This window comes from Aspergillus heteromorphus (genome assembly GCF_003184545.1).
Source record: "Aspergillus heteromorphus CBS 117.55 chromosome Unknown BO70scaffold_39, whole genome shotgun sequence".
NCBI classification, from domain to species: Eukaryota; Fungi; Ascomycota; class Eurotiomycetes; order Eurotiales; family Aspergillaceae; genus Aspergillus; species Aspergillus heteromorphus.
This window is the reverse complement of record NW_020290444.1, coordinates 212,241-239,448: the sequence shown is the minus strand read 5'-3', so window position 1 is coordinate 239,448 and position 27,208 is coordinate 212,241. Positions and strand designations below refer to the sequence as shown.

General features: G+C 61.8%; 11 protein-coding genes across 11 annotated transcripts; 6 read left to right on the top strand and 5 right to left on the bottom strand.

Moving 5' to 3' along the window:
• Window positions 1-408: 408 nt before the first annotated feature.
• Window positions 409-3,186, bottom strand: BO70DRAFT_400530 (acetyl-CoA synthetase-like protein; the record flags this gene model as incomplete). Its single annotated transcript, XM_025546930.1, has 1 exon — window positions 409-3,186. The coding sequence occupies one exon, from the start codon at window positions 3,184-3,186 to the stop codon at window positions 409-411; it is 2,778 nt and encodes a 925-aa protein (XP_025395164.1).
• Window positions 3,187-4,020: 834 nt separating this feature from the next.
• Window positions 4,021-5,137, top strand: BO70DRAFT_417721 (NAD(P)-dependent oxidoreductase; the record flags this gene model as incomplete). Its single annotated transcript, XM_025547427.1, has 4 exons — window positions 4,021-4,065; window positions 4,128-4,452; window positions 4,510-4,609; window positions 4,685-5,137. 4 exons carry the CDS (start codon window positions 4,021-4,023, stop codon window positions 5,133-5,135), a joined length of 921 nt encoding a protein of 306 aa, XP_025395163.1.
• Window positions 5,138-5,752: 615 nt separating this feature from the next.
• Window positions 5,753-7,557, bottom strand: BO70DRAFT_432894 (o-methyltransferase-like protein). The gene is made up of 4 exons (XM_025548366.1): window positions 7,058-7,557; window positions 6,865-6,991; window positions 6,241-6,801; window positions 5,753-6,178 (listed from the first exon to the last, which is right to left on the bottom strand). Exons 1-4 carry the CDS (start codon window positions 7,196-7,198, stop codon window positions 5,862-5,864), a joined length of 1,146 nt encoding a protein of 381 aa, XP_025395162.1. The 5' UTR covers window positions 7,199-7,557; the 3' UTR covers window positions 5,753-5,861.
• Window positions 7,558-7,888: 331 nt separating this feature from the next.
• On the top strand, window positions 7,889-9,884 carry BO70DRAFT_345250 (uncharacterized protein; the record flags this gene model as incomplete). The annotated part of the gene is made up of 2 exons (XM_025541494.1): window positions 7,889-8,026; window positions 8,088-9,884. 2 exons carry the CDS (start codon window positions 7,889-7,891, stop codon window positions 9,882-9,884), a joined length of 1,935 nt encoding a protein of 644 aa, XP_025395161.1.
• A 763-nt stretch (window positions 9,885-10,647) lies between these two features.
• On the bottom strand, window positions 10,648-12,727 carry BO70DRAFT_345248 (cation:proton antiporter; the record flags this gene model as incomplete). The annotated part of the gene is made up of 4 exons (XM_025541493.1): window positions 10,648-11,538; window positions 11,594-11,709; window positions 11,739-12,413; window positions 12,469-12,727. 4 exons carry the CDS (start codon window positions 12,725-12,727, stop codon window positions 10,843-10,845), a joined length of 1,746 nt encoding a protein of 581 aa, XP_025395160.1. The 3' UTR covers window positions 10,648-10,842.
• Window positions 12,728-13,453: 726 nt separating this feature from the next.
• BO70DRAFT_390435 (MFS general substrate transporter) lies at window positions 13,454-15,272 on the top strand. The gene is made up of 4 exons (XM_025546154.1): window positions 13,454-13,898; window positions 13,958-14,172; window positions 14,240-14,416; window positions 14,488-15,272. Exons 1-4 carry the CDS (start codon window positions 13,492-13,494, stop codon window positions 15,129-15,131), a joined length of 1,443 nt encoding a protein of 480 aa, XP_025395159.1. The 5' UTR covers window positions 13,454-13,491; the 3' UTR covers window positions 15,132-15,272.
• A 396-nt stretch (window positions 15,273-15,668) lies between these two features.
• On the top strand, window positions 15,669-16,957 carry BO70DRAFT_366221 (Isochorismatase hydrolase). The gene is made up of 2 exons (XM_025544284.1): window positions 15,669-16,188; window positions 16,258-16,957. Exons 1-2 carry the CDS (start codon window positions 15,888-15,890, stop codon window positions 16,551-16,553), a joined length of 597 nt encoding a protein of 198 aa, XP_025395158.1. The 5' UTR covers window positions 15,669-15,887; the 3' UTR covers window positions 16,554-16,957.
• Window positions 16,958-17,827: 870 nt separating this feature from the next.
• Window positions 17,828-19,555, top strand: BO70DRAFT_366219 (MFS transporter). The gene is made up of 3 exons (XM_025544283.1): window positions 17,828-18,510; window positions 18,617-19,186; window positions 19,251-19,555. Exons 1-3 carry the CDS (start codon window positions 17,857-17,859, stop codon window positions 19,503-19,505), a joined length of 1,479 nt encoding a protein of 492 aa, XP_025395157.1. The 5' UTR covers window positions 17,828-17,856; the 3' UTR covers window positions 19,506-19,555.
• Window positions 19,556-19,905: 350 nt separating this feature from the next.
• Window positions 19,906-22,326, bottom strand: BO70DRAFT_374505 (uncharacterized protein; the record flags this gene model as incomplete). Its single annotated transcript, XM_025544970.1, has 5 exons — window positions 19,906-20,665; window positions 20,721-21,159; window positions 21,204-21,622; window positions 21,680-22,120; window positions 22,223-22,326. The coding sequence occupies 5 exons, from the start codon at window positions 22,324-22,326 to the stop codon at window positions 19,906-19,908; spliced, it is 2,163 nt and encodes a 720-aa protein (XP_025395156.1).
• A 755-nt stretch (window positions 22,327-23,081) lies between these two features.
• BO70DRAFT_356276 (uncharacterized protein) lies at window positions 23,082-23,648 on the bottom strand (the record flags this gene model as incomplete). Its single annotated transcript, XM_025541929.1, has 2 exons — window positions 23,082-23,208; window positions 23,266-23,648. 2 exons carry the CDS (start codon window positions 23,646-23,648, stop codon window positions 23,082-23,084), a joined length of 510 nt encoding a protein of 169 aa, XP_025395155.1.
• A 1,527-nt stretch (window positions 23,649-25,175) lies between these two features.
• BO70DRAFT_390432 (class I SAM-dependent methyltransferase) lies at window positions 25,176-26,331 on the top strand (the record flags this gene model as incomplete). The annotated part of the gene is made up of 2 exons (XM_025546153.1): window positions 25,176-25,600; window positions 25,659-26,331. 2 exons carry the CDS (start codon window positions 25,176-25,178, stop codon window positions 26,254-26,256), a joined length of 1,023 nt encoding a protein of 340 aa, XP_025395154.1. The 3' UTR covers window positions 26,257-26,331.
• Window positions 26,332-27,208: the final 877 nt, after the last annotated feature.

Below are 27,208 nucleotides of genomic sequence, written 5' to 3'. Positions count from 1 at the left end.
CCTAAACCCTAAACCCTAAACCCTAAACCCTAAACCCTAAACCCTAAACCCTAAACCCTAAACCCTAAACCCTAAACCCTAAACCCTAAACCCTAACCCTAACCCTGGTTTTGAATACGCTGTATTTTGACTTATACAGTACAAAGTAAATATAGTATTATCGCGTGAAATTCTGGCTATTGAGACAGGGTGTTCAACATGGAACTCGTGCCCTGCTGGAGAGACCGTTCTTTATCATTTTTATTGACCTACTCCAAGGTATTGTGCGGCATCTCTATATATAACTTATATCCGACCATCTCCCGCCCAGCTACCGCGGGACAACACAGAACCCGGTCCGGCACAATACCGATAGCATTACAAATTCACCCACCCTTTTTAGATCAGGCCCGCGCCTGGGTGCCCTCCTCAAAGCCCCCGATTCTCCAGGGCCTGCCGCAGGGTCTTCTGAAAGCTGAACACATGCTCCGGCGACAACATCGTATAGTGGGCACCGTCCACGCCATGAAACCGGGGCGCCGAGCGGGTGAAGTCGGTCCACTTACTCAGATGCTCCTCGAGCCACTGCTGTTTGGACGAGGCCACCACCGCCAAGGGGATGCAGTAAAAGCAATCGAGGGAGGCCACGGACCCGGACGGCTCGTAGTCGACGGCCATGCTCTGCAGGCCGAACGCGAGGGTGGCCCATTTGAGCAACGCGGCCTTGGACAGGGCCAGCTGCGCGGCGCGGTGCGGATCCATGTTCTGCATCACCACCGCCAACGCCTGGTCCTGGGAGGCCCCCTGCAGCTCGCTGGCCAGCTCCCGCGCGCGGGCCTCGGTCATAAGATCAAGAAAGTACGACAGGTGGAGGAGACACTCCTTGAAGTCCAACTGGCGCATCCGGGCTTTGATGTGCGGCGGCAGGTTGAAGGAGCCGACAAACCCGACGGTGTCCCCGTTGCGTTCCAGGACCTTCCCGACCTCGAACGCCAGCATGGACCCGTACGAGTAGCCCGCGAGGGCATACGGCCCCCGGGGCTGCTGCTGCTTGATGGCAGCGTGGTAGATGGTCACGGCCTCCTCGATGTTGGCGAACGGCTCCTCGCCCGGGTTGAAACCCCGCGCGCGCAGGGCGTACACGGCGCGGTCCTTGATGAGGTTGGCCAGGTTGAGGAAGACGAGCACCTCGCCTACCCCGGGGTGCACCAGCCACAGCGGCGTCTTGGTCCCGGCGCTCTGCAGCATCACCACCGGGTTGTAGCCGCGCGGGGCCTGCAGCTCCCGGAGAGCCTCGCTGAGGGCCCGCACGGTCTGGTTCATCAGGAGGACGGTGATGGGAACCTCCTCGTGGAGCTTGAGTCGAGCATCCAGGTCTTTCTTGAGCTTGATCAGTTCGATGGAGGTGATCCCCAGGTCGAAGATGGGCGTCAGGACCCCGATATCCTCGTCCAGTCCGAGGGAATCGACGAAGATCGCCAGGACCGTTTCCTCCAGCTCGTCACGGGGTGGCTCGCGGGTGCGCTGCCGGAAATCCCTCACGACCTGATCATTATAATCCTGATGGGCCTGGTACTCGCCCCGCTCGTAGCTGGCCTTGATGCGGGCGCGGGACAGCTTCCCCAGGGCCGACTTCTGCAGGAGGGAGTCGTTGAGGGGGATGATCCGGGGCCGCGCGCCCGCAGACATCATCACCACGTTGGCAATGGCGTCGGTGGTCTGCACCCGGGCCTCGACGTCGTTGGGGTCGTACGTGGGCAGGTACACCAGGCAGATCTCCTCCGTCTCGCCCCCGGGGGGCAGGGAGGAGAAGCAGCAGTTGAAACTGGCCGCCAGGCCGGGAATCCGGGCCTCATCCAGGGCGATCTCGATCGTATGGGGATCGTATTTGACCCCGTTCACGATGATCGTATCTTTGGCGCGACCCATGAGGTTGAGATACCCGTTGGCGTCGATGAAGCCGCGGTCGCCGGTCTTGAACCAGCCATCACTCGTGAAGCACTCGGCCGTCACCGTCGGGGTGTTGAAATATCCCTTGAAGACCGCGGGCCCCGTCACTTCCAGGTTGCCCGTTTCGCCCGGCGCCACGCAGACGTTCTCCGGGGAGCCATCGGTGATGCGCATCTGGATCCCCGGCATACAGGTGCCCAGCGAGGCGAACTCGCGCTGCTGGGCCCGATCATACTCGGGGCACCACATATTAAAAATGGCCCCCGCACAGGTCTCCGTCATGCCAAACCCCGGCACGATCACATTCGGGGGCGCCCCGTACCGCACCAGCACGGCCGTGACGTCTTCGCACGTCCGCGTCACGTTGGCCTCCCCCCCCGAGTTGATGCAGTGCAGACAGCCGAGATCCCACCGGCGGGAGGGGGCCGGGGTGACCTCGCCTTCCAGGGCCGTGCGGATCTTGGCCAGGAAGAAATTGGGCGCAAACGTCCGCGCCACGCGGTGGGTGTCAATCAGGTCCAGGAATCGGGTGGGCGTTGTCAAGATGTCTGCCCCCTGGGCGTGGACCTGGTCCCCGCGGGCAAGCATGGCCAGCAGATGGATCTCGATGATAGCGGCCACATGGTCCAGACTGATCCAGTTCATGAAGCACCTCCCCGGCAGCGGTGCGACGGCCATCTTCCCGGCGATGGCCGCCAGGATCTGCCCGTGGCTGAGGCAGACAGCCTTCGCGCTGCCCGTGCTGCCCGACGTGAGCAGAATCACCCCGGTGTCGGCCAGGCCGGGGTTGATGGGCGTGTCGTCCCCGGGGGACACCTTGGCCAGATCGAACGACTCAATGGCCAGGGGCTGGATGGCGTCTTGGTGGGCAAACTCGGGGAGGATGCGTGCCCGGGTCAGGCACAGGGGCCCCTGGAGGGTTCGGGAGAGATGGGCCAGGTGGGCGGTCCGCACGGATTCGTTATTGGAAAGGGCCGTGGACATGACCGGGACGCCGCCCGCCAGCAGCACCGCCCAGAACCAGACGATATGGTCCCAGTGGGATGTGAAATGCAGCAGGACGGGCGATCCGGGCCTGATGCCGGCCGGGGCGGTGGCACGGAGGGCCCAGCTGGCACGCCGGGCCTCCTGCAACAGCTGTGGGTAGGAAGCCGAGCTGGGGCTGGTGGTGCTGCCCAGGGGGTAGCAGATGATGCGGCCACTGCCCCCCTCGGCGGCCACCTTCTCGAGCAAGTGTTGAAGGTTGCGGAAGGACATAACGGTAGGAGAATGTGTAGCGCGGTGATGGTTTGCAACAGCCGGTTCGCGTCCCTTGGGCTCCGGGACCTGCCCTGGGAAGATACTATATGCTTCGGGGGAGAACCGCAATTCCTCTCCGCCATGGCATCAGGGCTATGCATCCCTGAATACGAGCCGACAGATGGAAAGGGTGCCCTGCAACGTGCCGCATGTCACCGTTCCGAGGCCTCGGAGCGTACAGGAGGCAATTGACGGTGAGGCTGTCGCCTCGGGGCTCTTGCGATAACCACGTTCCATCCCACCCTGACAAGCAACGTGACAAACACCAGGATAATGCTTCCTGCCCCTTCGGACCGACACGAGCCCTGGATCAGGGTGGCCACGGTCATCAACCGCGCTCGGCGCACGTCATGACAACTTACGTGCATTGTATCCGCCGCTGCGACTCATGCCCCGGCGCCAATCGCCCCGTTATGAATCTCTACAGTCAGCCTGGCCAGCCGTGGTTGCACAGGGTCCATATTCAATAAAATCCAAGAGCCCCCTGATTCCAAGATCGGGTGGTCAGGCTTAATCCCGCACACGGACCGCCGGTGTCACAGCTACAAAGGGAGCAAACATTAGGGCCCATCCTGGAGCGATCCTATCACGCCTCGGTAGGACACGTCCCCCCCACGGAGAGAAAGCAATTCGCGCCTGCGCAAGCGCCTGCCCGAACGGTCCGCGAGCAGGTGTGCCGTCCAGATCGGCAGAGAACCCGGCCTGGCCGACCACTTGCCCATAAATTGCTCCCCTCGGAACGGGGGTACGTCCAGCGGATACTATCCAGCACACCCTCGGACGACCGCGAGAATGTCTCCACGACTCGCCTTCATTGGCCTGGGACGCATGGGCTTGGTGAGGGCTATCTGGGACGTCCTTCCCGGAACATTCGACAGGCTAACGCGCATCCTTTGCAGGGCATCTCGGAGAATATTCTTCATCATGGCGACATCGACAAGCCGCTGGTGCTCTACAACCGCACCATGGAGAAAGCCCTTGACCACAGTCGCCGGCTGGGAGACTGTCAGGTTGCCGAGTCAATCCCCGCGGCGGTTTCTGCGGCGGATATCGTCTGGCTCTGCCTGCAGGACCAGGAGGCCGTGGAGGAGGCCTTCGACCAGATCCTGACGACGGATCTCCACGGGAAGCTCTTTGTGGACAGTTCCACGACGACTCCAGACACGGCCAACTCGATCGCCCGGCGCGTCTGTGACGCGGGCGGCGAGTTCGTGGCCGCACCAGGTATGTCGGACAGGGCTCGTGCCCGTGCAGCGTGTGTCAGACTAAACCTTCCTGCAGTGATGGGGGGCCCCCCCATGGCCTTGACCCGGTCTCTGATCTGCATCGCCAGCGGGCCCGCGGGGTCTGTGGACCGTGTCCGACCCTACCTGAACGGCGTGTAAGTGCGATGCGAAGGCCCCGGGGCGGGAACTTGTTGCACGCTGGGTTGCTGACGGACGGACGGACGGGCCAGGATGTGTCGGAAGGTGGTCGACCTGAGCGGCGAGGATCCCGGCCGCGGGTTGCTGTTGAAGCTGATGGGCAACTTCCTCATCATGGCGACCATGGAGACGGTGGCGGAGGCGCACGTCTTCGCGGAGAAGAGTGGCATCGGCATCGACAACATGAACCGGCTGATGTCCGCGGTGTTCCCCGACCCGCCCCACGCCCTGTACAGCCGGCAGATGCTGACCGGGGAGTACCATTCGGGGACGCCCCTGGTGGAGGTATCCAAGGCGCTGACGCTGATGGACGAGGTGCTGGATCTGGCCCACCAGTGTGGCGCCTCCATCAAGATCTATGAGACTGCCCGCGAGCATATGCAGGCCGCGCAGGAGCTGGGGGGTCCAAATACGGACATCGCGGGGGTCTATGGGGCGGTGCGCGTGGAGAGTGGATTGCCTTTTTGGAACACCCCGGAGTAGCCGGTCGCCAGTGAATGATGGAGTAGTTAGGGTTACGCTGGGAGAGGAATGGACTTGTTTCCGCCCATGGCTGATGCCTTTGTCGACGTCCCGCCGCGGTCGACCCAACCCCTCTGGGGCAAGTAGAAGGTTGTACTGAAGCTGTGGGCTAACAGGTGCTCAGGCATGCAGTGAAAAAGTCACCACGAAGCTAATGTATATCGAGTCTGGCAGGAAGTAGCTTGGAAGACGGGTCGACAGCATGACCATCGTAGGAGCCATTCTCGCCATGCGTGCGTCGATCCGCTTCCTGCAACTATACCTGATGGAATAGATGGCCCTTTCAACACTTCGCTACATGAGCTCTTGAGGAGCTGTAGATCTGTAGGCCGTGGCAGTGACATGGCTGTTCTTTTGGTACGGAGCCTCGCTAGTTTCCCGTCACCACCAGCCATTCACCACCTTGATTCCGATTCCGATCCAGCGACACGACGTGGCGTGGGAATGGGTTCGTTCACCAGGCGAGTAAGAGAGTCCAAGGAATTGCAATTAGGGTTATTTTTTAATCAGGCCCCCGGGGGGGTACGGTCCCCGACACCGGCTACGGGAGAGGATATGTTTATTTCCAGCGAAGAATCCCGGCTTATAATTCATTGGCAATTTAGACCTGCTCTGACCATGTCTACCTCGCTGACCATGTCTACCCTCTAGCTAATCCATTCCGCGGCGATCGGGAGCTGTCCGCCATCAAACCGCCTTGGTGGTGACCATGATGGCCTGGTACGCGTCCAGCCCGTGCGAGATGATGTCGGTCACCCGCAGGCCCACCGACTCGAACAGCGCCAGCCACTGGCTGCGGGTGCGTTCCTGGGAGCCCAGATTGGCCATCATCTTCAGGTCCATCTTCGTCGCCCCCCAGTGGACGTTCTTGTCCGGCAGGACCATCTCGTCCACCAGGATGGACGACTCGGGCCCCATGACGGCCACGGTATTGCCGAGGATCGTGCGGGCCTTCTCATCGGTGAAGTCATGCAGCACGCCGCGGAAGTAGTAGAACTTGGCGCCTGGGGTCTGTCTGTTAGTCCCCGTCCGTCTCGGTCTGTATGTCTTCGAGGGGAGAACTTGCCTTTCACCGGCTGCGGCGTGAAGAAGTTGTAGCCCAGCTTCTCCACCCCCGGGATGTCCTTGGCCGCCTGCATCACCTCGGGCAGGTCCTCCACGATCATCCGGCCCTGGAGGTTGGGAAAGGCCTCGCGGAAGCGCCGGCTCTGGTGGCCCACGCCCCCGCCCACGTCGACGAAGAGGATGTCGCCCGGCACCGACTGCTTGCTCTGGACGAGGGCCGAGAGCTTGTCCCAGTTGGTGATGCGATCGCGCTGCACCTGCATGTGCTCATCGAAGAGCGCCGCCTTGGTGGGGAAGGCCTTGAAGTAGGCGAACAGGTCGCCCTCCCAGTGGAAGGCATCTTGCAAGGGGAGGTGCAAGGGATCCGTGGGATTCACGTAGCCGGTCCGCTGCAGGAATCGGGGCAGCTCGTACATGGCGGGGGCCACGAGCTCGTAATGCACCCGCACGTAGTTCTTGCCCTTGCGCGAGGCCAACACGTGCGTGACGCGGTTGGCCGTGAAGGTGTCGGCGTCGACCTCGGCCACCATGGCTACACTGGCCCAGTACCGCAGCAGTCGGCCTAGACGCGGTCAGCAGGGGGGGGGGGGCCCGTCTGGGGGGAATGGGCTCCATGTACACTTACCGAGCAAGACCGGCTCGGCAGACGTGGCCTCCGCCAGTTGGGCCAAGGGCAGGGGGACGGCGCTGGCAGCGAGGAGCTCGAAAACGCCCAGGTCGACGCCGATTTGGGCCGTGAAGGTCTCCAGCATCTAGGGAAGGCCGTCAGTCAGTTGCCTCGGCACAGGTGGACAGGTTTGGGGGGGGTGTCGACAGACCGCATACGAGATCCTCTCCACGGTGTCATCGGCATCCTCCAGGGAGACCATCAGGTCCCGCAGCTGAGCCATGAGCTTTTGGCGCGCGGCGCCATCGGCCTGGGCAGCCAGAGATTTGATCTGAGTGAGTGCTTCCTCCATGGTGGGTTGTTGCTTGCAAATGGCGATGTCCGGGAGGAAGGACGAGCGCAGTAGGGGGCGCTTTTAATGATCAAAGGCCTGCGGCAGCGCCGAAGCCCGGCGATCCTCATTCTACCCGAACAGCATGGGTTGGTCCCTCGGATGGCCCCTCAGGTATCGGTCGCACGAGGGTGGACACGAGCCTGTCCGACAAAAACCCCCCGGGGCATGCATCCATGCATCGTCACCGGTATTCTCCGAGGCAATACGGGCTGGTGGCACGGATGCAGTCCGGTTGGAAAGTGGGCATGGCCGTGATGGCCCGTCCTCGCATATGGGGCCCGGATGTGGCCCCAGACCGGTTGCACGAGGGCCCGAGGACGGGCTCCGGGGGGGGGGGGGGGGGTCAGGAGGGGGTAAGAGCATGGCCAGCCGCAACAGCAGAAACCACCGGATGCTGAGTCCGCACGCATTATATGGAATGCGGCAGGTCACGATCGCCGGAGTCGGTTGGGGATGGGAGGGAGGGCTCATGCATGGCCAGGCCGGGGTGGCACTGTGAGACGATATATCCCCCGTGCCACCTGCAGAGCCTGCCCTTTTCCTTCCTGCTCTCTGTCAGATCCTATCCTCGACTTCTCACGGATCACTACCACCCACGACTGCTCCCACCGACCCATCACGATGTCGGGGACCAGCACTCCGCTCACCATGAGCCGCGAAGTCGCGCTGGGCCGCCTTTATGAGCGTGCCCTGGCCACGCCCTTGCCGGATCGCAACCCCCACCCCCACCCCCATCCCCCTGCGCCGTCGTCCGAGGAGGAGAGCTACGAGGTCGTCATCGCCGGGGTAAGTGTCCCTCCCGCCCTTGCCACTCCCTCGGACAGCGGTTAACCGGTTCGCCCGCCAGGCCGGACCCGCCGGGTTGGTCCTCGCCCTGCTGCTGGCCCGGCAGGGGCTGCGCGACCCCCATGCCATCCGCTGCGTCGACCCCCGCCCCAGCCCGCTCCCCTGCGGCCGGGCGGACGGACTGGCGTCGCGCACCCTGGAGACCTTCAAGGAGTTGGGGATCTATGAGGAGGTCATGGCGATTGGGCTGGAGGTGGCCGAGTCGGTGGCCTGGGCGGAGGGGCCGGGGTCCGCCGGCATTGCCCGCACGGCCCGGTACAGCACCGGGCTGCATATGCCCTCCAGCCGCGTGCCGCATCTGGCCTCCTGCCCCCAGGGCCAGATCGAGCGGCTGCTGGCACGCGAGCTATTCCGGTATGCGCCGTCGGCCCTGGAGCGTGGGACCCAGGTGGTCGATGTCCAGGTGCACGAGGAGGATCCCGCGCGGCCCGTGCGGGTGACGCTCCGCGACGCGTCCGGCCTCGACCGGGCCGTCCGCTGTCGGTTCCTCGTCGGGGCGGACGGGGCGCACTCGACGGTGCGGCGGAGCGTGGGCATCGAGATGCTGGGCAACTCCAGCGCCTCGGCCTGGGGGGTCATCGACTTTGTCCCCGACACCGACTACCCCGATATCCGCCGGCTGGGCAACATCCACACCAGCCACGGCAGTGTCCTGCATTTCCCCCGCGAGCGCAACGTCGATGGCGGCTGGCTGTGCCGCTTCTACGTGAATATGAACGACCTGGACGAGGACCATCCGACGGGGGCCGGGGGGGCCGCGGTACGAGTGACGCCGGAAGGCATTCTGGCCCGCATGGCGCAGATCCTCGCCCCCTACCGCATGCAGATGAAGCCGGGCACCCAGATCGAATGGGTCAGCACCTACGAGGTCGGGCGCCGCATCGCCTCGCGCTTTGCCTGCCCCGATGCCTCTGGTCTGCCGCGCGTCTTTCTGGTCGGGGACGCCTGCCACACCCACAGCCCCAAGGTGGGCCAGGGCATGAACGTCAGCATCGCCGACTCGTACAATCTCGCCTGGAAGCTGGCGCATGTCCTCCGCGGTCTCAGCCCCCGCGCCCGCTGCCTCCTGGACAGCTACGGGAGCGAGCGCCGCGCGGTGGCCGAGCAGCTGCTCGACATGGACGAGCGCTGGTTCCGCTACGAGTACGATGTGAAACACGCGGACCGGCCGGACAACTACTCGCAGGGGCGGACGGAACTGCTGCGGTGCATCACCGGCTTTGCCAGCGGCCAGGGCATCCAGTATGAGGCCGGCTATCTCACCCATCCGGCCAAGGGCCCCTGGACCGCCCGCCCGGGGACTCGCCTGTCGCACGCGGCCCTCCAGCGCTTCGCGGACGGCCTGGCCGGGGATCTGCACGATGAGCTGATCCCCGACGGTCGCTGGAAGGTGGTGCTGTTTGCCAGCACGGATCTGCTCCGGACGGACGGACGCTCCGCGACGGCGTTGGCGTCGCTCTACGAGGAGGTCATTCCCGCTTTTGTCGCGGGCGTGCTCGTAGGGGTCACCATCCTGCCAGCAACTGTCCACGCTGCGGGGGCCACGGACACGGCCACCGATGTCCCGACAAATGACCTGGACTGGCGGTCGTTGCCCGATTGTGTCAAGCGGGAAGCGGAGATGAAAACATTCATCGCGCCGAGATCCACGTACGATTTGTATGGCATTGAGATGGCGGACGGAGCGGTGATGCTGATGCGGCCCGATGGAGTGGTCAGCATGCTGGTGGGCCTGGACGAGGTGTCGCCGAGGGGGAAGCTGGCAGACATGCTGAAGACGGTGATCCACACGCGTTGAGGTGGAGTCTGAACAGGTCATGACCATGTAGTTCCTGGATTGGGCCGCAGAAGGCCTTCGATACCCATCTGCGCGGGATCGGTGAGAATTGAAGCCAGTGTGATAAACTTCTACCTTATGAAGAAAGAAACGTAGCGTATCATGCACGATCTGAGTCAACATCCAGTGCGCGGGGGGGTTTGAAATGCGGTTTTTGATCAATGGTATCTGATTATATATATTCTTACCCTAACGGGATCCACCGCGAAGTCAGGGCAGCCGCCTGATTTACATTGCGCCACAAAGGCCCCCACCGCTCCACTGGGTTATGCATGACCATCCCAGTGACGACCCCATGTGTGATCACATACAGAAGGTTGTCTTATTACTCGCCGTGATGGTGGTGGTGGCGATGCCGGCTGACATGACCCGTCTGCCCCGATATCGCCACATGGTAACCCCGGGCTCGGGCTATCAGTCGCGGGCACCCCTCCCGGACCCTCCCCCCCGGGGGGCTATTGCCTCGCGGCGAAAGAGCGAGTGACGCAAACCAGCCAGCCCATGACCCATTTTCTGTTCCTGGCCCGCCGTCTGCGCTACTGGGTCGTGGACGAGGCCGGTCTGGCCACCGGATTCATCGCCCGGCCCGAGTTCGACGTCAACGGACAGCTGGCGGTGGAATCCCGCTGGTGGGTGCACGACGTGCTGCATATCTCCCCGTTCGTCCAGGGTCTCTGGCATACGACGTGAGAGATCGACCAGCGCTTCAATCGCCCCGGGGGGGGGGGATTATGATCTCCGACATCTGATGAGACATTTCGGGTAGCCCGCTGAGATCAACCCTTGCCCTGGTATTTCACAATCGCCCAGCGGCGTTCTCAGCGCCCCTATGAGGGTTCTCGGGGCGGAATATGATGAGACGTCTCCAATACATCCCCGGGCGAGCTTTGTAGATCCAGAGTAATAACCCGGGGGCATTTCAGATCCCCCACGCCCCCAGCGGGTCCACGCCGGAGTCTGCCCGCGCCTGCTGTAGCGTCCTGACCCGTCGGACCAGCGTGCCCACGGCGACGGGACCGACGAGGGTGCAGAGGGAGATGGCCCAGATGATAATCAGGTAGACGTGGGACGTGTCGCCAGACTCGTCCCGCGCGAACAGGCCCTGGCTCTGCGCCAGTGAGGCGATCAGGTAGCCCACCTCCCCGCGCGCCACCATCGCCAGGCCGAGGATGCAGGGTGGGTAGAGGGTCTGAGGCTTGGGGGGGAGGGACAGGGTTGGGGTCGCGGTGGATGGCTGTGGGGATTCGTTCTTCGGTTCTTCCCGACCAAGGGTGCGCCGCGAAGCTTCCCCGTTGGTAGTGGTCTCTGTGATGCCCGTGGTGCTCGCTGAACTTCCGGTGGCGGCGTCAGGAGCGGCATGTTGACTTTCAGATGACTTTGGTGGTTCCTCCTGTTTCCCACAGTCTGTTGCTTTGGACATGCACCGCAGACGAACGAGGGCAAATGGCCGGGTCAAAGTCCCCACCACCTTCAACCCCGGGCCCAGTGACAGTCGGACCAGCCACAGCCCCGTAATCATCTTGCCCAGGGCCATCAGCAGGGCATACACGATGCCGCGCCAGACCACCTCCCACTGGAACATCTCGGTGACGGGGATGGAGAAGCCGATCGATGCCTGCAGATCCATCCCGTCAGTGTGAGAATTGGCACAACGGGGTGGGGGCACTCACGAAGAACAAAGGAAGCAGAATGCGGTTGACGGGCTCCCGGTAATACTGCTCGTACACCCTCTCCCCGGTGGGTGTCTCCTCGTCTCCAATGCTGGACGGGTTTTCGGGGGTTCTTCCTCGTGGGAGTCCGTGCTGCCTCCCGAACTACCTCGATCCGAGGGTCCGGGTTCTTCTGGTTCTGCTTCAGAGACGGTCCGAGCCCCATGCTGTGATTGTTGATCCTCTGCCACGCACCCGTCCACCCAGGACACCAACAGACCGGCCAGATAGGCGGCGAAGAGGCTCGAGGCGCCGGCATAGGAGGCGCCAGCCACGATCCCCACGAGGCAGAGGGTCTGGGCTAGAAATGCCCATTGCTGGGTTTTCAGAGAGGACGGGACTTTGTCCTTTATCGCCAGCACCCGGGCGAGGACGGGCCTGAGGCAGCCGGCCGCGAGGAGAAAGAGGCCCAGGACGAAGGCGACGGACACCCCGATCGGTCGCAGGACCGTCCCCACGCGGATGCGAGAGCCCTCCCCGCCCAGGTTGGTGATGATCTGGACCATGACGAGGCCAATCACGTCGTCGAGCACGGCGGCGGTGGTGGTGACGCTCCCCAGGCGGGTGGCGACGAGGCCGGTGGTGGACAGGATGGTGAAGGTCGTGCCCAGGCTGGTCGCGCTGAGGGCGGCCCCCGCGGCGAAGGCCTGCCGGGAGCTGGCCGCCGTGAGGGCTTTCAGCACGAAGGACAGGCCCATCGGGGTCCCGATGCCGGTGAGGGCGACGGCCAGCGACAGCAGCCCGTTGGCCCGGATGGATCGGACAGCAGTGGACAAACCACCTGTCACTCGGTCAGTGGACGCGCGGGGAAAGAGGTGAGACCGGCGGGGACCGACCTTCGTAGACCAGCAGGATGAGGCCGAGGTATCCCAGCTGCTGGATGACGGATTCGGTGTTGCGGTCCAGCCAGCGGGCGCCGGGCGTGCCCCAGAGCACGCCCAGCAGCACCTGGCCGATCAGGCCGCAGGACAGCAGGCGGTCGAGGGCGACGCGGGCGAGGTTGAGGGCCAGCAGGAAGCCGGACAGGTTGAGGAGGGTGGCGATGGAGGGCTCCTGGTAGGGCAGGGCGGCGGACGATGCATCGTTGCCGGCCATTCTGCTGCTGTTAGCCTGTTGTTGACGAAGCTGCCTGCAGGGGAAGAGCCTGGCTGTCTGGGAGGGTGATATGTGTTACTACGAGTGGAACATGATTGTTCCATCTCCGGCTTACCAAGAGTGGAACATGATTATTCTATCTTTGACTAAGTATATATTTTAATATCTTATAAAAAGAGTCTGTCAGTAATCACTAGCTAGAATTAGAAATCCTCAAGTACTGATATTATTAATATCACAACTTTAAGAAGGATTATTTCTCTTATTAGAGACCTTCTGCAACGGTCATAGGCCGTGTACAGGTCAAGCGTCCGGAAGCCCCTACACCCCTGAGAATCCACTTCAACCGTGAATTGCCCTCGCCTGCCGTCAACTGGTCATCTTTCAACTTTCGGTGTATTTCCTTTCCTCCTTTCCTCCGTACATTCCCCGGGCATTTTTTGCAACCCGCGGAGGGACTGGAAGCCAAGGGGACAGACAGGTGATGGGAGGTAATAAACCCCCTTGCAGCGACTTGCAGCGACTTGCAGACTGAGACGCCCTTATCAGCGACCGATCCCCGATCCCATCATCCGCACCGCATCTCTCGCCATTAGTTATCGGTCAGACAGACTCGAAGAAATTCTTCGTGCCGCCTGGATGGCGTGTGGCCGCCTCCTGCTCCTCCTCCTATAAAGAACCAACCCCCAACCCCCAACCCCTCCACCCCTCCTCGCTGACAATCCCGTCGTGATCGACTGCCGTGCAAAAGACGAGACGATCCGATGCCCTCGACCCGCACCCGGCTGGCCATCGGCCTCTGGGGCCCCGACCCCCCCGATCGCGCCCTGCTGGCCAAGCTGGACTGCACCCTCCTGCCCTACTTCTCGCTCATCTGGTTCCTGTTCGGCGTCACCCGCGCCAGCTACTCGTCCGCCTACATCAGCGGCATGAAGGAGGCCCTGGGCTTCGAGGGCAAGGACTACAACTACATGAACACCGCCTACCTGGTGGTCTACGCCGTCTGCCAGATGCCCGGCACCAGCCTGCTCACCGTCGCCCGCCCCAAGTACGTCTTCGTCGCCGCCAACGTCACCTGGAGCGTCCTGACCCTCATCACCTACCGCATGTCCCACGCCTGGCAGGTCATCCTGCTCAACGCCCTCGAGGGCGGCTTCTCCGCCATCGCCTAGTACGGCCCCTTTTTCGTGTGGTTGCACAATATCGGGAATCCCCCGCTGACCGACGCAGTGTGGGCGCCCAGTTCATTCTTGGCTCCTGGTACAAGAAGTCCGAGCTGGGTATGCGCGCCGCCGTCTTCTGCGTCTTTGGCCAGCTGGGCACCATGGCGGGCAGCTGGATCCAGGCCGGGCTGCTGGCGACCCTCGCGGGGAAGGGGGGGATGCCCGCCTGGAAATGGATCTTCATCATCGTGTCGGTCATGACGGTCCCGGTGGCACTCTTCGGTGAGACTTTCTTGGTGATGCGAACGGCTCGACGAGACTGACTGACTGACTGACTGACTTCTCCCAGGCTGGGTGTTCATCCCCGACCTGCCCGCCCATCGCGCCGCCTGGTATCTCACCGACGAGCAGAAGGACCACGCCATCGCCCGCCTCGGGGCGGTCCGCAAGCAGGCCTGGGACCGCACGGTGTTCCGTCGCGTGCTGCTCAGCTGGCAGTTCTGGCTCCTGCCGTTCATCTTCATGCGTAGGCCTTCCCCATGAACCCTAATTACTCCCCCCCCCTTCCCCCCCCCCCGGCTGATCCGGTCAGTACAGTGTACTCCCTCTCCATCCAGATGCTGCAGAACAACGTCATGGCCTACTGGATGGCCTCGCGCGGGTACACCACCATCCAACAGAACAACTACCCCACGGGCATCTACGCCACCGCCATCGTCGGCACCATCGGGTACGCCATCATCTCCGACCGGCGGCAGTCGCGCTGGGAGGTGTCGGTGGCCATCGGGTTGACCTTCGTCGTGGGGTCGGCCATCCTGGTGTCCAGCCCGGCCACCGACGCGGGCTACTTCGTCGCCTTCTACCTGCTGGGCACCACCTTCGCCCCGCAGGCCGTCTGGTACTCGTGGATGGCCGACGTGACGAGCCACGACTTCCAGCTGCGCGCCATCACCACGGGCTTCATGAACTCGTTCGACTTCGCCTTTGTCACCTGGTGGCCCCTGATCTTCTACCCCGCCACCGACGCCCCCCACTTCCGCAAGGGGTACATCGCCAGCCTGGTGACGGGCGCGCTGACCCTGCCACTGGTCGGGGTGATCGCCTATCTCGAGAAGCGCGACACGGCGCGCGGCATCATCGGGCGGTTTCCGGGGGAGGACCAGCAGGGGCTGCGGGGGGACGAGCAGGGCAAGCCGGGGGAGGATCCGGTCAACGTGCGGGCGACCGAGGTCGATGTGTAGGTCCATCTGGGAGCAGTCTGTCAACAGAAGGGATGGGGTGTGGGTGCCTCACTTTCGTCCGACTCGGACTCGGACATGGCATCATTCCCCCGGTAGTCCGAGGGCGCATCGCGTCCCCCTTGCGCATACGCATGATCAGACCCTATTTTATATACCATCACCACCACCATCATCATCATCATCATGCTCCCGTGGCGTTGACTTCTGCACGTCCGCCTTTCCTCCTTCCAGACCGTTCGTAGCAATCACCTCTGCTGTCACGCCCACGTGGGGACGCGTCAATCCCCCATTCGAGGCACGCACGGAGAAACGCCTGTCGCCGTGATGAAAGTAGCAAGGATGGCGACCGACCTGTTCGATGCCCCCAGTCCGAGCCCTGTCCATGTGAGAGTCTGACGAACAGCTGTGTCACTGTCACATCCATCCATCCCATGTCGATCCCCCCCCAATTGCTGCCCGACCCTCCAACCAACTCCGATCTCCGACACCCCCCCTCTCCTCTCCCTTCGTTCTCCTGCCCTAGATGCATCTGGCCCTCATCCCTCGTCAGCACTAGTCGCCTTCCATCTGACCGACTCTCTGCTCTCCGCTCGTCAGCGCACACACTAGCTCCTTCCTGGAGTAGCTCCTTCCTCTTCTCCAACGGTCCAGCCGGGGTGGGACGATACAAGAATCCGCGCCCTTCCTCCCCTCCATACCCCCCTCCCTCTCTCCCTTCATCCACCCCATTTGACCCTGTGCAACCCCATCGCTACCATGGCATCCCGCAAGGCCCTCTTCGTCATCGACATCCAAAACGAGCTCGCGACCGACCCCAAGACCCGCGTGCCGCATGCCGCCCGGGTGACCGCTGCGACCGAGGGCATCCTCCAGGCCGCCCGATCGGTCATCGACGCGCATCTCGCGCAGGACCAGCGGTCCCCCTGCCTCATCGTCTTCGTCCAGCACGAGGAGTCCGGTGACGATGCGACGATGCTGAAGGGCTCAGAGGCGTGGGAGCTCGTCTTCACTCCGCGTCCGGAGGTCGGCGAGGAGATCCTGGTGGCTAAGAATACCGGTCCGTGATGACTCCTGGCCTGCCATCTCTGGGTCCGTCCCCCCTACTGACTCGATCCGCTGGCCACAGGAAACACCTTCAAATCGAACCCCGGGTTGGCCGCTCGCCTCCGCGCCGCGGGCGTCACGGAGATAATCGCGGTCGGGCTGCAGAGCGAGCGCTGCGTGGAGGCCACCTGCAAGGGCGCCCTGGCCGCCGGCTTCCGCGTCACCGTCCTGGCGGGCGCCCATTCGACCTACGACGCGGACGGGGCCACGGCGGTCGAGATCGAGCGCCAGGTCGAGCAGCGCCTGCACACCCGCGGCGTGCGCATCGCCCGGTGGGAGGAGGTGACCACGGCCTGGGTGCGCGAGGGCAAGGTCTGAGCACGGACATGCGGATGGGAATGGGGACTTTGACGTCGCGATGGACGTCTTGTTTATTAGTAGCCCCAGAAGCCTTGCTCCCCCGACGCGGCCAGGGCCTGGGTGCAGGGCACGGTTAGGAGGGATATCATGCCTGACGGAGATATACCGGACAACGGTTCAAGTCAGGGCTTTGCCAGCAGGTATGGGGGGAGGGCCCCGGGGAATCAGGGTTGTCCGCGGACCTATATCATGATATCTTCTCGACCGGACGCCGCACGCTTCGGAGTAGGAGGACATGCGGCTTAGCCCGGGTGATATTTTATAACTTCGTGAAGTCAGGGAATTCGCAGAGTAATATAAGAAGCTTGATCGGCCATCGTCCTGATATAATGCCCCAACGTGTGCCCGATAATATGGTAGTATGGCAGGAACCGGCAAGCATGGTTTTGTTCCCCTGTAGCGACACCCTGGTTGGCAACGCAACCCCTCCCTGGTGGAGCAGCTTTGCATGTAGATTCTGTACCGAAATCATAAACAACATTTATGTCCTCGTCCTGTGGATTTCCATTGTTCCAAACCGTGGTCCTTCGGTGCACCGTGGCCACTAGATACTCTCCTTGGAGATATGGACCGTTGCTGCGAGCTCTGCCTCTTCGGACCTTTTCGGACCCATCGTTACTCACCCAGATCCAGGTTGTGGGAGCTCTCTCTAGCCGTTTCATGAAGACGGTCGATCATTTTTAGGTATATGCTTTTCTCGCAGGCTGACCCTATATATACATATCCTATGGGACCGGAGAATGTACTTCTTTGGCAAACCTCGTTAACTGTCGGTTGATATTTCCCCGCAGTTTCGGTCGACGCAATATGATATATATCATGTTCGGCGGGAAGCGGCCAGCCCTAGCCCTGCCCTCGATGACCCATTTGTTTCACAAACCCCTGTATCCACTCTGCTATTATGCACAGTATCAGGATTTATGCGGTTCCTGGGATCGGCTCCTTCCGAGCCGGACCCTAACTTGGCCTGGTTTTCTGCTTGATCATGATCTGGATTATTATTGCGAGATTCCATCCGGCGTCCATCCTGATTCCAGACATCCTCGGCTAGCAAAGTGGGCCGGAACCACCAGGAACCGGCCCACCCAGGCCCCATGGTTCGGCCAATGGCGACGGACAAACTCCGGCATAAGACACTGTGCACGGGAAGAGATCAAGTGCATGGCATCCCCCTCCTGATCGGGGTCGGCTTTAAAACCCCCTCGACCCCGGGCATCGGCCCACCAGCACCACCCCGACAAGCCAAGACTCCATCCCCACGATGAGTATGGAGAAAGAGCCCAAGACGAGCGGCAATGACCTGGAGGCTGCCGCCGTCACGGTGCAGCAGAAGGAGGCCCCGTCCGATCCCTTCCTGGTGGACTGGGATGGCCCGGACGACCCCAACTACCCGATGAAGTGGCCCCTGCGGAAGAAGGTGCGCCAGCTGGCCGGCATGGGCTTCAACAGTCTCCTCACCCCCCTGTCATCCTCCATGTTCGCCCCCGGTGAGGCCGACGTCCTGGCCGAGTTCCACACCTCCAACACCACGCTGGGCTCCTTCGTCGTCTCGATCTTCCTGCTGGGATACGTGGTGGGCCCGCTGATCATCGCGCCGCTGTCCGAGATCTACGGCCGCTGTCAGCTGTACCACATCTGCAACTTCCTGTTCCTGATCTTCACCGTCGCCTGCGCGCTGGCCCACACCCTGCCGCAGCTCTTTGTGTTCCGATTCCTGGCCGGCATGGCTGGCAGCTGCCCCATGGCCCTGGGGTCCGGGACTGTCGTCGACCTGATCCCCAAGGAGAAGCGCGCCGGCGTCATGGCCATCTGGGCCATGGGGCCCATCCTCGGGCCCGTCATCGGCCCCATCGCGGGTGCGTTTGTCTGCGCCAACATCGGCTGGCGCTGGGTGTTCTGGATCATCGCCATGGCAGTGAGTGTCCCCATCCCATCCCTCCACGGTGTTCACGACCGTGGCAGGGTCCAGTCCATACTCCACCCAGTTCCTTTTAGGGAGCTTGCGCTGACTGTTCATGCAGACCGGCGTCATGCTGGCCGTGACGATGCTCTGCTACCGCGAGACATACACCCCCGTCCTACTGGAACGCAAGGCCGCCCGGCTGCGCAAGGAGACAGGCAACCCGCAGTACCGATCGAAGCTGGACCGCGGCCTGACCCAGCAGCAGATCTTCCAGCTCGCGGGGGTGCGCCCGTTCAAGCTCCTCTTCCTCTCCCCCATCGTGCTGCTGATGACCCTGTTCGGAGCCACCTCCTACGGCGAGCTGTATCTGATGTTCACCACCATCACCTCGATCTTCGAGAGCGTCTATGGCTGGCGGCAGGAGATGTGCGGACTGGCCTACCTCGGTTTCGGGCTGGGATGCATCGTGGGGCTGCAGGTGACGGGCTGGGTGGCTAACGATATAGCCGCGAAACACACGGCGCGCGGCTGCTTCGTGCCGGAATCTCGTCTGATTCCCTGTCTGTACGGCTCGTGGCTGCTGCCGATCGGGCTGTTCTGGTACGGCTGGTCCGCCGACAAGCATCTGCATTGGATCATGCCCATCATCGGCACCGGCATCTTCGGCTGCGGGCTGATGGTCATCTTCGTACGTTCTTTTACCTTCCACTACCCACGCGTGAAAGCGGCTTCTAACACCTCTCACATCGCAGCTATGCATCAACACCTACCTGGTCGACTCCTACCTCCGCTACGCCGCCTCCGTGACGGCCGCCAACGCCGTCACCCGCTCCCTGGTCGGGTGCTTTCTCCCGCTGGCAGGTCCCTCGATGTACCGCTCGCTGGGGCTCGGCTGGGGCAATTCGCTGCTGGCCTTCATTGCGCTGGTGTTCTGCTTCTTCCCCGTGTTCTACAGTCGGTATGGGGCGCGGATCCGGACCAGTCCCCGGTTCCAGTTGAATTTGTAGGGGTCGTTTCATTGTACATTATTTCTATCGCCACTCGCGCGTATCCCTGGTAGATCCGTCATATCAAAAAGATATTCCTTTCATTATTCGGTAGAATCGAGGTTGGGTGCGGCCATGGTGAGGACCGCTGGAGCACAGGGAGAGACTCTTTCCCATATCCGTTGGATGCGATAGATGACGGTGATGTGTCAAAATCTGTATCATTATCATCATCATCATCGCACCCCGGCTGGTATCTCGACACTTTTATAGTCGGTAGGCTTCCTTCGCCTGATGACTAGGACATGGTCGCGATCTCCTTTCTCGCGCTGCACCTTGGTTCCGGGAGGGGTCTGCACATCCCTCCGATATATTGCTTGCGTGTCTAAACTGAGTGGCTGTCCAGATCGTGTTGTCCGCATCAGCGGTAGAATCGAGTCTCGGAGGGCCGAGTGACCTCGTGTGACGTAAAGGTGCAATGGGAATATCCCTCGATCCGCTCGTCCTCCCCCGTCACCTCCCCCCACATCACGGCCCTCCGACCCGCGTCGAGATCGTCCGCGGGTGGGTGACAGGCGGCACTCAGCGCGACGCTGCAATGGGCCGCCAGCGGCATGGGCGCACGGAACCTCCTCGCCCCGAGCCCGACGAACACGACGAACACAACCCCCTGGAGCAGGAGACAGACGAAAATCGGGATAGGGGAGAAGCCTAGGCCGTGGATGGCCGTACTCGTCACGAGCTCCCCAAGGATATCGTACTCGAGGATATTGACATAAAACAAGCTCTCCGACAGCAGCCAGTGGAAGACCACCCCCACGATGAACAGGGGCACGCCGTAGCGATAGGGCACCGAGAGGAAATAGGACGTGCGCTGCTCCCCTCGCGGCCACGACACTCGCAACGGCTTGCGTTCGACCGCATAGTCGTTGTATTCGGCGGTGACCAGCATGCACGACAGGACACTGCCGCACAGCCAATTCAGCACGGAGAGGAAGAGCTGCGGGATGTTGCTGAACAGCAGCGCCAGGAGCAGTCCGACACCCCCAGAGGGGAACTGCAGGTTCGTCTTGTCGTTGGCCTGGCCGAATCCCAGCTGCCACTCCTCGGTCAACGACCAGTCATCATCGTATTGCACGTTCCAGTAAATGAAGCCGGTCAAGAAAATACAGAGGAGAAACCTGAGTCAGTCAGGGGATGGCCTCGTCAGCACCACGGGCGAAAGGAGAGACTCACCAGAGTACCGAGGACACCCATCGCGTCACACTCGCGGCCTGGAACCATCGCTTCCTCGGAGGGATATCGCGCGTCCGAAGCGGAGGCGTCAACATGCGTCGGTTCTCCGAGGACTCCCCCGGGGGGGTTGCTCGCCCTCGTCGGCGGAAGAGTCGGTTCCTTCGCGGCTCCGGCTGCCACTGATGCGGGCCCTGTGCCATGTCGGCCCGCGACAGCAGGCCCTGACCGGCGGTGGCAGGATCGGTATACGCCAGGAAGGAGGCGAGGGCATCGCCGACCCGCAGGAAGATCTCCGTGCGGCGTGTCCGGGCGGTCCAGTAAATGCAGACCACCTTGATCAGGTTCAGTGCCACCACCGCCAGCGCGATCGGGGGACTGAACAACAAGCGACAGTGCTGGGGGACCGTCTTGGTCATGCAGCGGGTGATGGTAACCCGACCTATCAGTTCGAGCCCGATGCATCGTAGGTGTCTCCCCATTCACTCACATCCCCCGTCCACGGCATCCCCTCCGCGGTCCAATTGCCCGTCCGGATCTGCCGTGCCGCCGAGACCTTGCCCACGTTCTCAACATAGTCGTAGACGGCGGTGTACCCGTGCAGCCGCGCGGTGAGGCTGTTGGTGTTGTTTGGGAAGTACAGCCGTTCCGCCAGGAAGACAAGCGTCCCCATGCGCGTGTTATACTCCACGTTGTACTGCTCGAGGCACTTGGCGTTGCTGACATTGCCGAAGGTTCCGTTAAACAGCTCGGCCTGGATCACCTCGGGCGAGCTGCCGACGGCCGCGAGGAATGCCTCGGCGCCCAGCGCGGAGACGAGAGATTCCTGAGGCGTCAGGTCGTCTGGGACGATGATCATCCCGTAGTCCAAGGATGAGCTGGAGGAGAAGATGGCCGAGTTGTATCTACCGACTGGTTAGCATGCCACAGGGAAACACGGGTCTCCCGTCGGGGTTCCGCACATCATGTGGATTGGGAGGGAGGTTCCCAGCAGAACGAGCCACAGCAACTTTCGCCGGACACTCATGACGCGGAAGTTGCGGACGCTCATGACGCCGATATCGAGCCAGCGGCGGCGACGGTGCGCCTGATCCACCTCGGTCCGGCAGGGTGCGGTCAGACATTGCATCGCGTAGCCCCCGGACTCGAACAGCGCGCTGGACAAGAGGTTGATGACGATGTGAAACCCGGTGGCCCAGTCAGTGGCACGGGTGCAGTTTCCGGCGTACAATTCCGTGGACAGAAACGCGCCGCGATTGACAGTTCGGGAGTAGCTCAGGCCCAGGGCGATGAGGGTCAGCACGATATTGAGGATCAAGACGGCCCCGACGACCCAGGCACTGCGCAGGACCTCGGGGATCCACGCCTCGTGTGCGTGCGGCTGCTCGTCGACGGATTTGTTTCTGGAGCGGCGGAAGGTGCGGGCGATCCGGGAACAGATTCTCGCCCACCAGGAGTTGTTCCCCGGTGATACGACATATGGGATGGGGTCCGAGATCTCAAACGAGACGACGTTGGCGTATTTGGCCTGGCGCGGCCATCCCCAGGCGGATTGGCGGGCCTCGGGGGTAGCAAGCTGTGGATGGCGGGCGATAAACCTGGGCCTCATTGTTGAATGCCAGAAGTAGGTGGTTTGTCGAGACCCCTGTTTACTCCAGTGGCGATGGTTTAACACTCATGGCGTGAACCACGGGTGTGACAGGAGTCAGATCCAGCAGATCGAGCAGATCCGTGCAATTCACGAGTCGCGGGTCCTAGCAGTGATGGTCTCTAGATAGTCTCCAGGCTCGGGTCGGGAGGAGTCGTCAGCGGCGGCACTCAGGGGGCTGATTGGAGACGGTCGAAAGAAAACCGGGGATGCCAAACCCAATGCAGCATCGCGGGTCCACCGAAGCGTCGTAGCCAGGCCCCGCCAACTTTAAAAAAGGAAAATGTGCTGGCTGAGGGGAGGGGGGTCAGGGGTGGTTTGTCCATCGCCTGTCCAAGGTGATTGCGGAGAGGACATGGTGGTTGTAGAAGAATGGAGAATGAGGAATGAAGAGGAGAGGAGAGGGTTTTCTACTCTGTCGCCAGGGGTGACCAGTTCGGTGTTTGTGACGTTTCGGGGGGAGAAATAGGGCGAGATACCTTCAGCGGTGGATGGAATGAGAGGTTAAACACATCATCCAGCCAGGAGCAAAGTCTAGGAGGAGTATGGAATCCATCAACCACTCTAGTATGGTTGCACATAACTCTTCCAGTTGAGGAAAGCCCATCCCGTCCCATTTCTGATTCATGGTGGCCCTTGGAGACATCCCTCCGGTCATCTCCCTACCAATGCCAACGCCTTCTGCCATCCTCCATTGTCGCCACTTGCCATCCCGGCTACTCGCTATGCACGGCCTCTTCGTACTGCGCCCAGGGGCAGTCGTCGCCAACCTCGTCTGGCCATTGCCGTCGGGACATGAATCGTGCTCGGAGCCAGTGCTCGCCATCCCAGGGGCCATCGGATCTATTTTGGCATCAGTCGCGCCTTTCCGGCCTTGCCAGTCTGAGTGGGGACACCCACCTGAGCTGGAACTCGGCCGGAGCCAGCGTGACGGCACGCAACAGAATGCATGACACGGCCATGTCCATATCGCGCCGCGACATGCAGACCACCCGAAGACTCGTCGGTCCGGTGCGGGTGATCTCGAGGTTGTCGCGGGCGCTGTCGCCGCGCCAGTCCACGAAGATGCCCTCGTCGCCGATGATGGGACGCTGTGGCAGCCAAAAAGAGAGGATTGCCTCGAAAAAGTTCCGAAGGTCGAGGACGAGGCGCGGCCAGGCGGCCTGCCACTCGGCGCTGGTCGGGTCGCGCACGCTGTAGTAGTGGTTGTATCGCGGTCCCGGGGGTGAGGGAGGATCGGACTCGGGGGGATCACACTCAGGGCGGTCCTCGGGGGGTGCCATGTCGTCGTGGAGCTCGAGTCGAGACGCCCCGGTGGAGACAAGCGGTGGCATGAGTGAAGTGGCCGAAGTAAGAGAGAGATGGGAAAGATTTGACACCAAATGAGCGGAAAGATGGAGGATTGGAGAGGAGGAGAAATGAGGGAGAAAGATGTCCCAGAGCCCTGAACATTCACTTCTTTCCCTCACTGGAAGGATATAGAGTATTCACTGGCACATCGCTCCCACAAAGCAGGCGCCCCCGGCATCTTGGACCCGGGCAATCAGGCATACGAAGAGCAAGAGCAGTAGTCTGGGATGGCCCGGTCGAGGGTGTTCACCGTTCCCTCCACACTAGACTGCCACTCAGGGGGGATTTCCAGCCCCTCACGGCGGCAAAGAAACTGACCTCCTTCGACAAGCCGGCTCGGCGGTGGCTCTTCAGATGTGGATGCCCGTTTTCCCGAGCCATCGTGGTATCAGGGTCAGAACAGACCGTTTGCGGTTAATAAGGGGTAGCTACAAATAGGGCGTCCGATGTTTTCTTGCAGCAGGATGGCAAGATATTGTCGGGAAACTCCAGTTGCAAAGGGAGTGACTCTACTTAAGCGGCCCAGTCGCAGTCATCGGCGCAATGAACGATTCAGTATCCTCGGCTGGACGCCTGCCCCTGTGGTAACCCGACCTATCAGTTCGAGCCCGTAGGAAGATTTGATTTTTTTTTTTCGCCAGTATGCAGTCGGTTCATCGATTCAACGGCATGGCGGAAGCGACTGCCACCCATGTACCTAAGCCGTGGGCTGTATGCGGAACTCATCTGCTTGCCACGGCGATGATCGACCTCATCGATACCCGGGAAGCGATAGTACAGGCGCATTTATCACATCTCCCACGCATAAAGGTTTGCTTCGTCCTGATCTCCAGCCTGTCAGCTCACGTCCGCCAACCTCGATTCGGCCACCGGTATACGTCTGGAAACCCGGGGCTGACCTCGCCGGCGGGAACGATGGGAGGATAGAAATGCAGATCCGCGGACGTCGTAGGGGAAATATATCTATTCTCGTTGGGATGGCCCCCTTTTCTCGGACAGCCGCAGGGGTGCGGCCCGATTAGGGCTGTGCCGGCAGTCAAGTGTCAACAGCGTGGCAGGGATGCGGTGGAGACCGTCCGACTGGCAGTTCTGCACGGCATTTCTATCCCCAGAGCCCTGAGTCAGTCTTGCCAGGACAAGGGAGCTCTTGCCCGGGGCCATCGGGTCTGGCCGGGGAGGGGAGCGCCGGGCATGACTCGAGTTGATGGATCACACAGGCCGGGGACGGCCGTGCCCTCGGCCGTCTGATTGCTCGGATGGAATTCCCCGCTGCTCGAAATCGCTCTAGTTGCTGCTAGTCTGGCCGTCGGGCATCCCACAGCCGATGTCCGGACCGCCTGGACCATCCGGCACCGAAGGGTCGTCACTCGTCCGCATCCTGATTATCCCCGTCGCTCCCTCCGCGGACTCCCCTTCTTCCCCGGCAACCCGCCCCTTCACGAGATCCATCGACATCAATCATGACGGCCCCCGCTAGCGACGACGGGGGCACCGGGCCCTCGGTGCCTCTGGAGGGCTCGGATATCGAGGCGGACCCGCAGCTGGACGACCACGACGGCCCCGACCCAGATTCCCTGTCCTTCACCTCCTCCCTGGCCTCCAGCCTGAACGACTACGTCTACGAGAATGGCCGCCGCTACCACTCCTACCGCCAGGGCGAGTACCTCTTCCCCAACGACGAGACGGAGCAGAGCCGCCTGGACATGCTCCATCACATCTTCCGCCTCATGCTGGGCGGCAACCTCTACATGGCGCCCCTGGCGGAGGCGCCGCAGCGCGTCCTGGACATCGGCACGGGCACGGGCATCTGGGCCATGGACATGGCGGAGGAGTTCCCCGAAGCCAGGGTCGTGGGCGTCGACCTGAGTGCCATCCAGCCGTACCTGTAAAAACCCACCCGGGCTCTCAGACACAGGAGCGCGCGCGCAGCTGACGGCATCTAGGGTCCCTTCCAACTGCGACTTCTTCGTGGACGACGTCGAGGATGAATGGCCGTATAGCGGCGACAAGGCGTTCGACTTCATCCACCAGCGCAACATGGTCGGGGCGATCAAGGACTGGGACCGGCTGTTCGCGCAGGCGCTGGAGCACCTGCGGCCGGGGGGCTACTACGAGATCCAGGAGTTCCGGGTCTGGTTCCACGCGCAGGATCCCCCGCTGCCGGACGACTGCGGCATCGCGAGGTGGCAGCGGCTGCTGACGGAGGGGTCGACCGAGTTCGGCAAGCCGCTGAACGTGGTGCAGGAGCTGGAGGCCAAGATGGTCAAGGCGGGCTTCGAGTGGGTGGAGGAGGAGGTGCTGAAGGTGCCCATCGGGATGTGGCCCAAGGACCGCAATCTGAAGCAGCTGGGCCAATGGATGCAGGCCCATGCCATCGACTCGGTCGAGCCCTTGACCCTGGCGTTGTTCCTGCGGGTGTTGGGATGGCCGGAGAAAGAGTGTCGCGAGCTGATGGCGAAGGTGCGTCAGGAGTTTGGCGATCGCAAGCAGCTCTACGTGTATGCGCATTTTATCCACGGTCGGAAGCCGGAATGCGATTGAGGGCCTGGAAGGAAGATTGCAAGCTGGAGAATATATGTTTGGGTTTACGAATATCCACCCAAAAGGAGTACGCGGGGGGGTTGTCGCCACCAGAGATGCAATGCAGACAGACAGGTTCAAATTTCATTGATTCCCTTTCGCCGTAGTACCATCATCATCATCATCATCATCATCTACAGAAGAAGAACGGCGGGTCGGAGATCATCTGGCATGGCCTTGAAGGTGGTGTGGTTTGAGGATGGGATGATTGGCTCGACCGGTCGGATGGTCCCGGAAGGTTGGGCGGCTTGCCCGATTTGGGCAACACTGCGGGGCGGGTGCTGCCGCCAACCCTTGCTGCCTTGCTGCCTTGCTGCCTGCTGCCTATGTTTGCAATGCACACAACTGACCCCACGTGAGTAGCATAAGTGTTATTATGCATGTATGATGCTGCATAGTATCCATGTGTATCACCTTTCTATGTGTGGGGGGGTGTTATATATGTGGGTGTCAAGCGGCAGCACTTGATATTCATGAGTCTGATGTGAACCTGAGTATGGACAGATTTATCGATTCAGTGGTGTTGGCAACCTGTGTGTTTGCAAGGGCGGCAAAGATATAGTACTATACTGAGACCCACCCATCCATCTCCATTCACTGTGATGGGAACACATTCAACATCCCAGGAGAGACAAGAGCTGCAACAACAATGGTCCTCTTGCTGGCACCCGAGCCAGGGTCTGCTGTGCTGCGGCCGATGATCTCCTGAGGTGCTCCCGCTCTGGAGTTGCCCTAACTACCCACCGACACCAACATAGCAGCGCAGCCACAGTGCAGAAGCCTGGGAGAGCATATGCGACAGACCATCAGGCGGGCCTGCCCGTCCGCATTGCGGCCCTCATTCTTGAGATGTCGCACAGAGTGATCATCCCGTGCAACCCTCCGGCTCTCGGAGCGGTCCAGCATGACTGTT

Excerpts from the sequence above, each read along its gene's own strand:
- BO70DRAFT_432894 (XM_025548366.1), bottom strand. The coding sequence starts at position 7,198 with ATGGAGGAAGCACTCACTCAGATCAAATCTCTGGCTGCCCAGGCCGAT. Across the intron at positions 6,802-6,864 it reads TGCCGAGCCGGTCTTGCTCG|GCCGACTGCTGCGGTACTGG; the intron begins GTAAGTGTACAT and ends GACCGCGTCTAG. Across the intron at positions 6,179-6,240 it reads CACGCCGCAGCCGGTGAAAG|GCGCCAAGTTCTACTACTTC; the intron begins GCAAGTTCTCCC and ends GACAGACCCCAG.
- BO70DRAFT_390435 (XM_025546154.1), top strand. The coding sequence starts at position 13,492 with ATGCCCTCGACCCGCACCCGGCTGGCCATCGGCCTCTGGGGCCCCGAC. Across the intron at positions 13,899-13,957 it reads GGCTTCTCCGCCATCGCCTA|TGTGGGCGCCCAGTTCATTC; the intron begins GTACGGCCCCTT and ends TGACCGACGCAG. Across the intron at positions 14,173-14,239 it reads GGTCCCGGTGGCACTCTTCG|GCTGGGTGTTCATCCCCGAC; the intron begins GTGAGACTTTCT and ends GACTTCTCCCAG.
- BO70DRAFT_366221 (XM_025544284.1), top strand. The coding sequence starts at position 15,888 with ATGGCATCCCGCAAGGCCCTCTTCGTCATCGACATCCAAAACGAGCTC. Across the intron at positions 16,189-16,257 it reads CCTGGTGGCTAAGAATACCG|GAAACACCTTCAAATCGAAC; the intron begins GTCCGTGATGAC and ends CGCTGGCCACAG.
- BO70DRAFT_366219 (XM_025544283.1), top strand. The coding sequence starts at position 17,857 with ATGAGTATGGAGAAAGAGCCCAAGACGAGCGGCAATGACCTGGAGGCT. Across the intron at positions 18,511-18,616 it reads TCTGGATCATCGCCATGGCA|ACCGGCGTCATGCTGGCCGT; the intron begins GTGAGTGTCCCC and ends CTGTTCATGCAG. Across the intron at positions 19,187-19,250 it reads GCGGGCTGATGGTCATCTTC|CTATGCATCAACACCTACCT; the intron begins GTACGTTCTTTT and ends CTCACATCGCAG.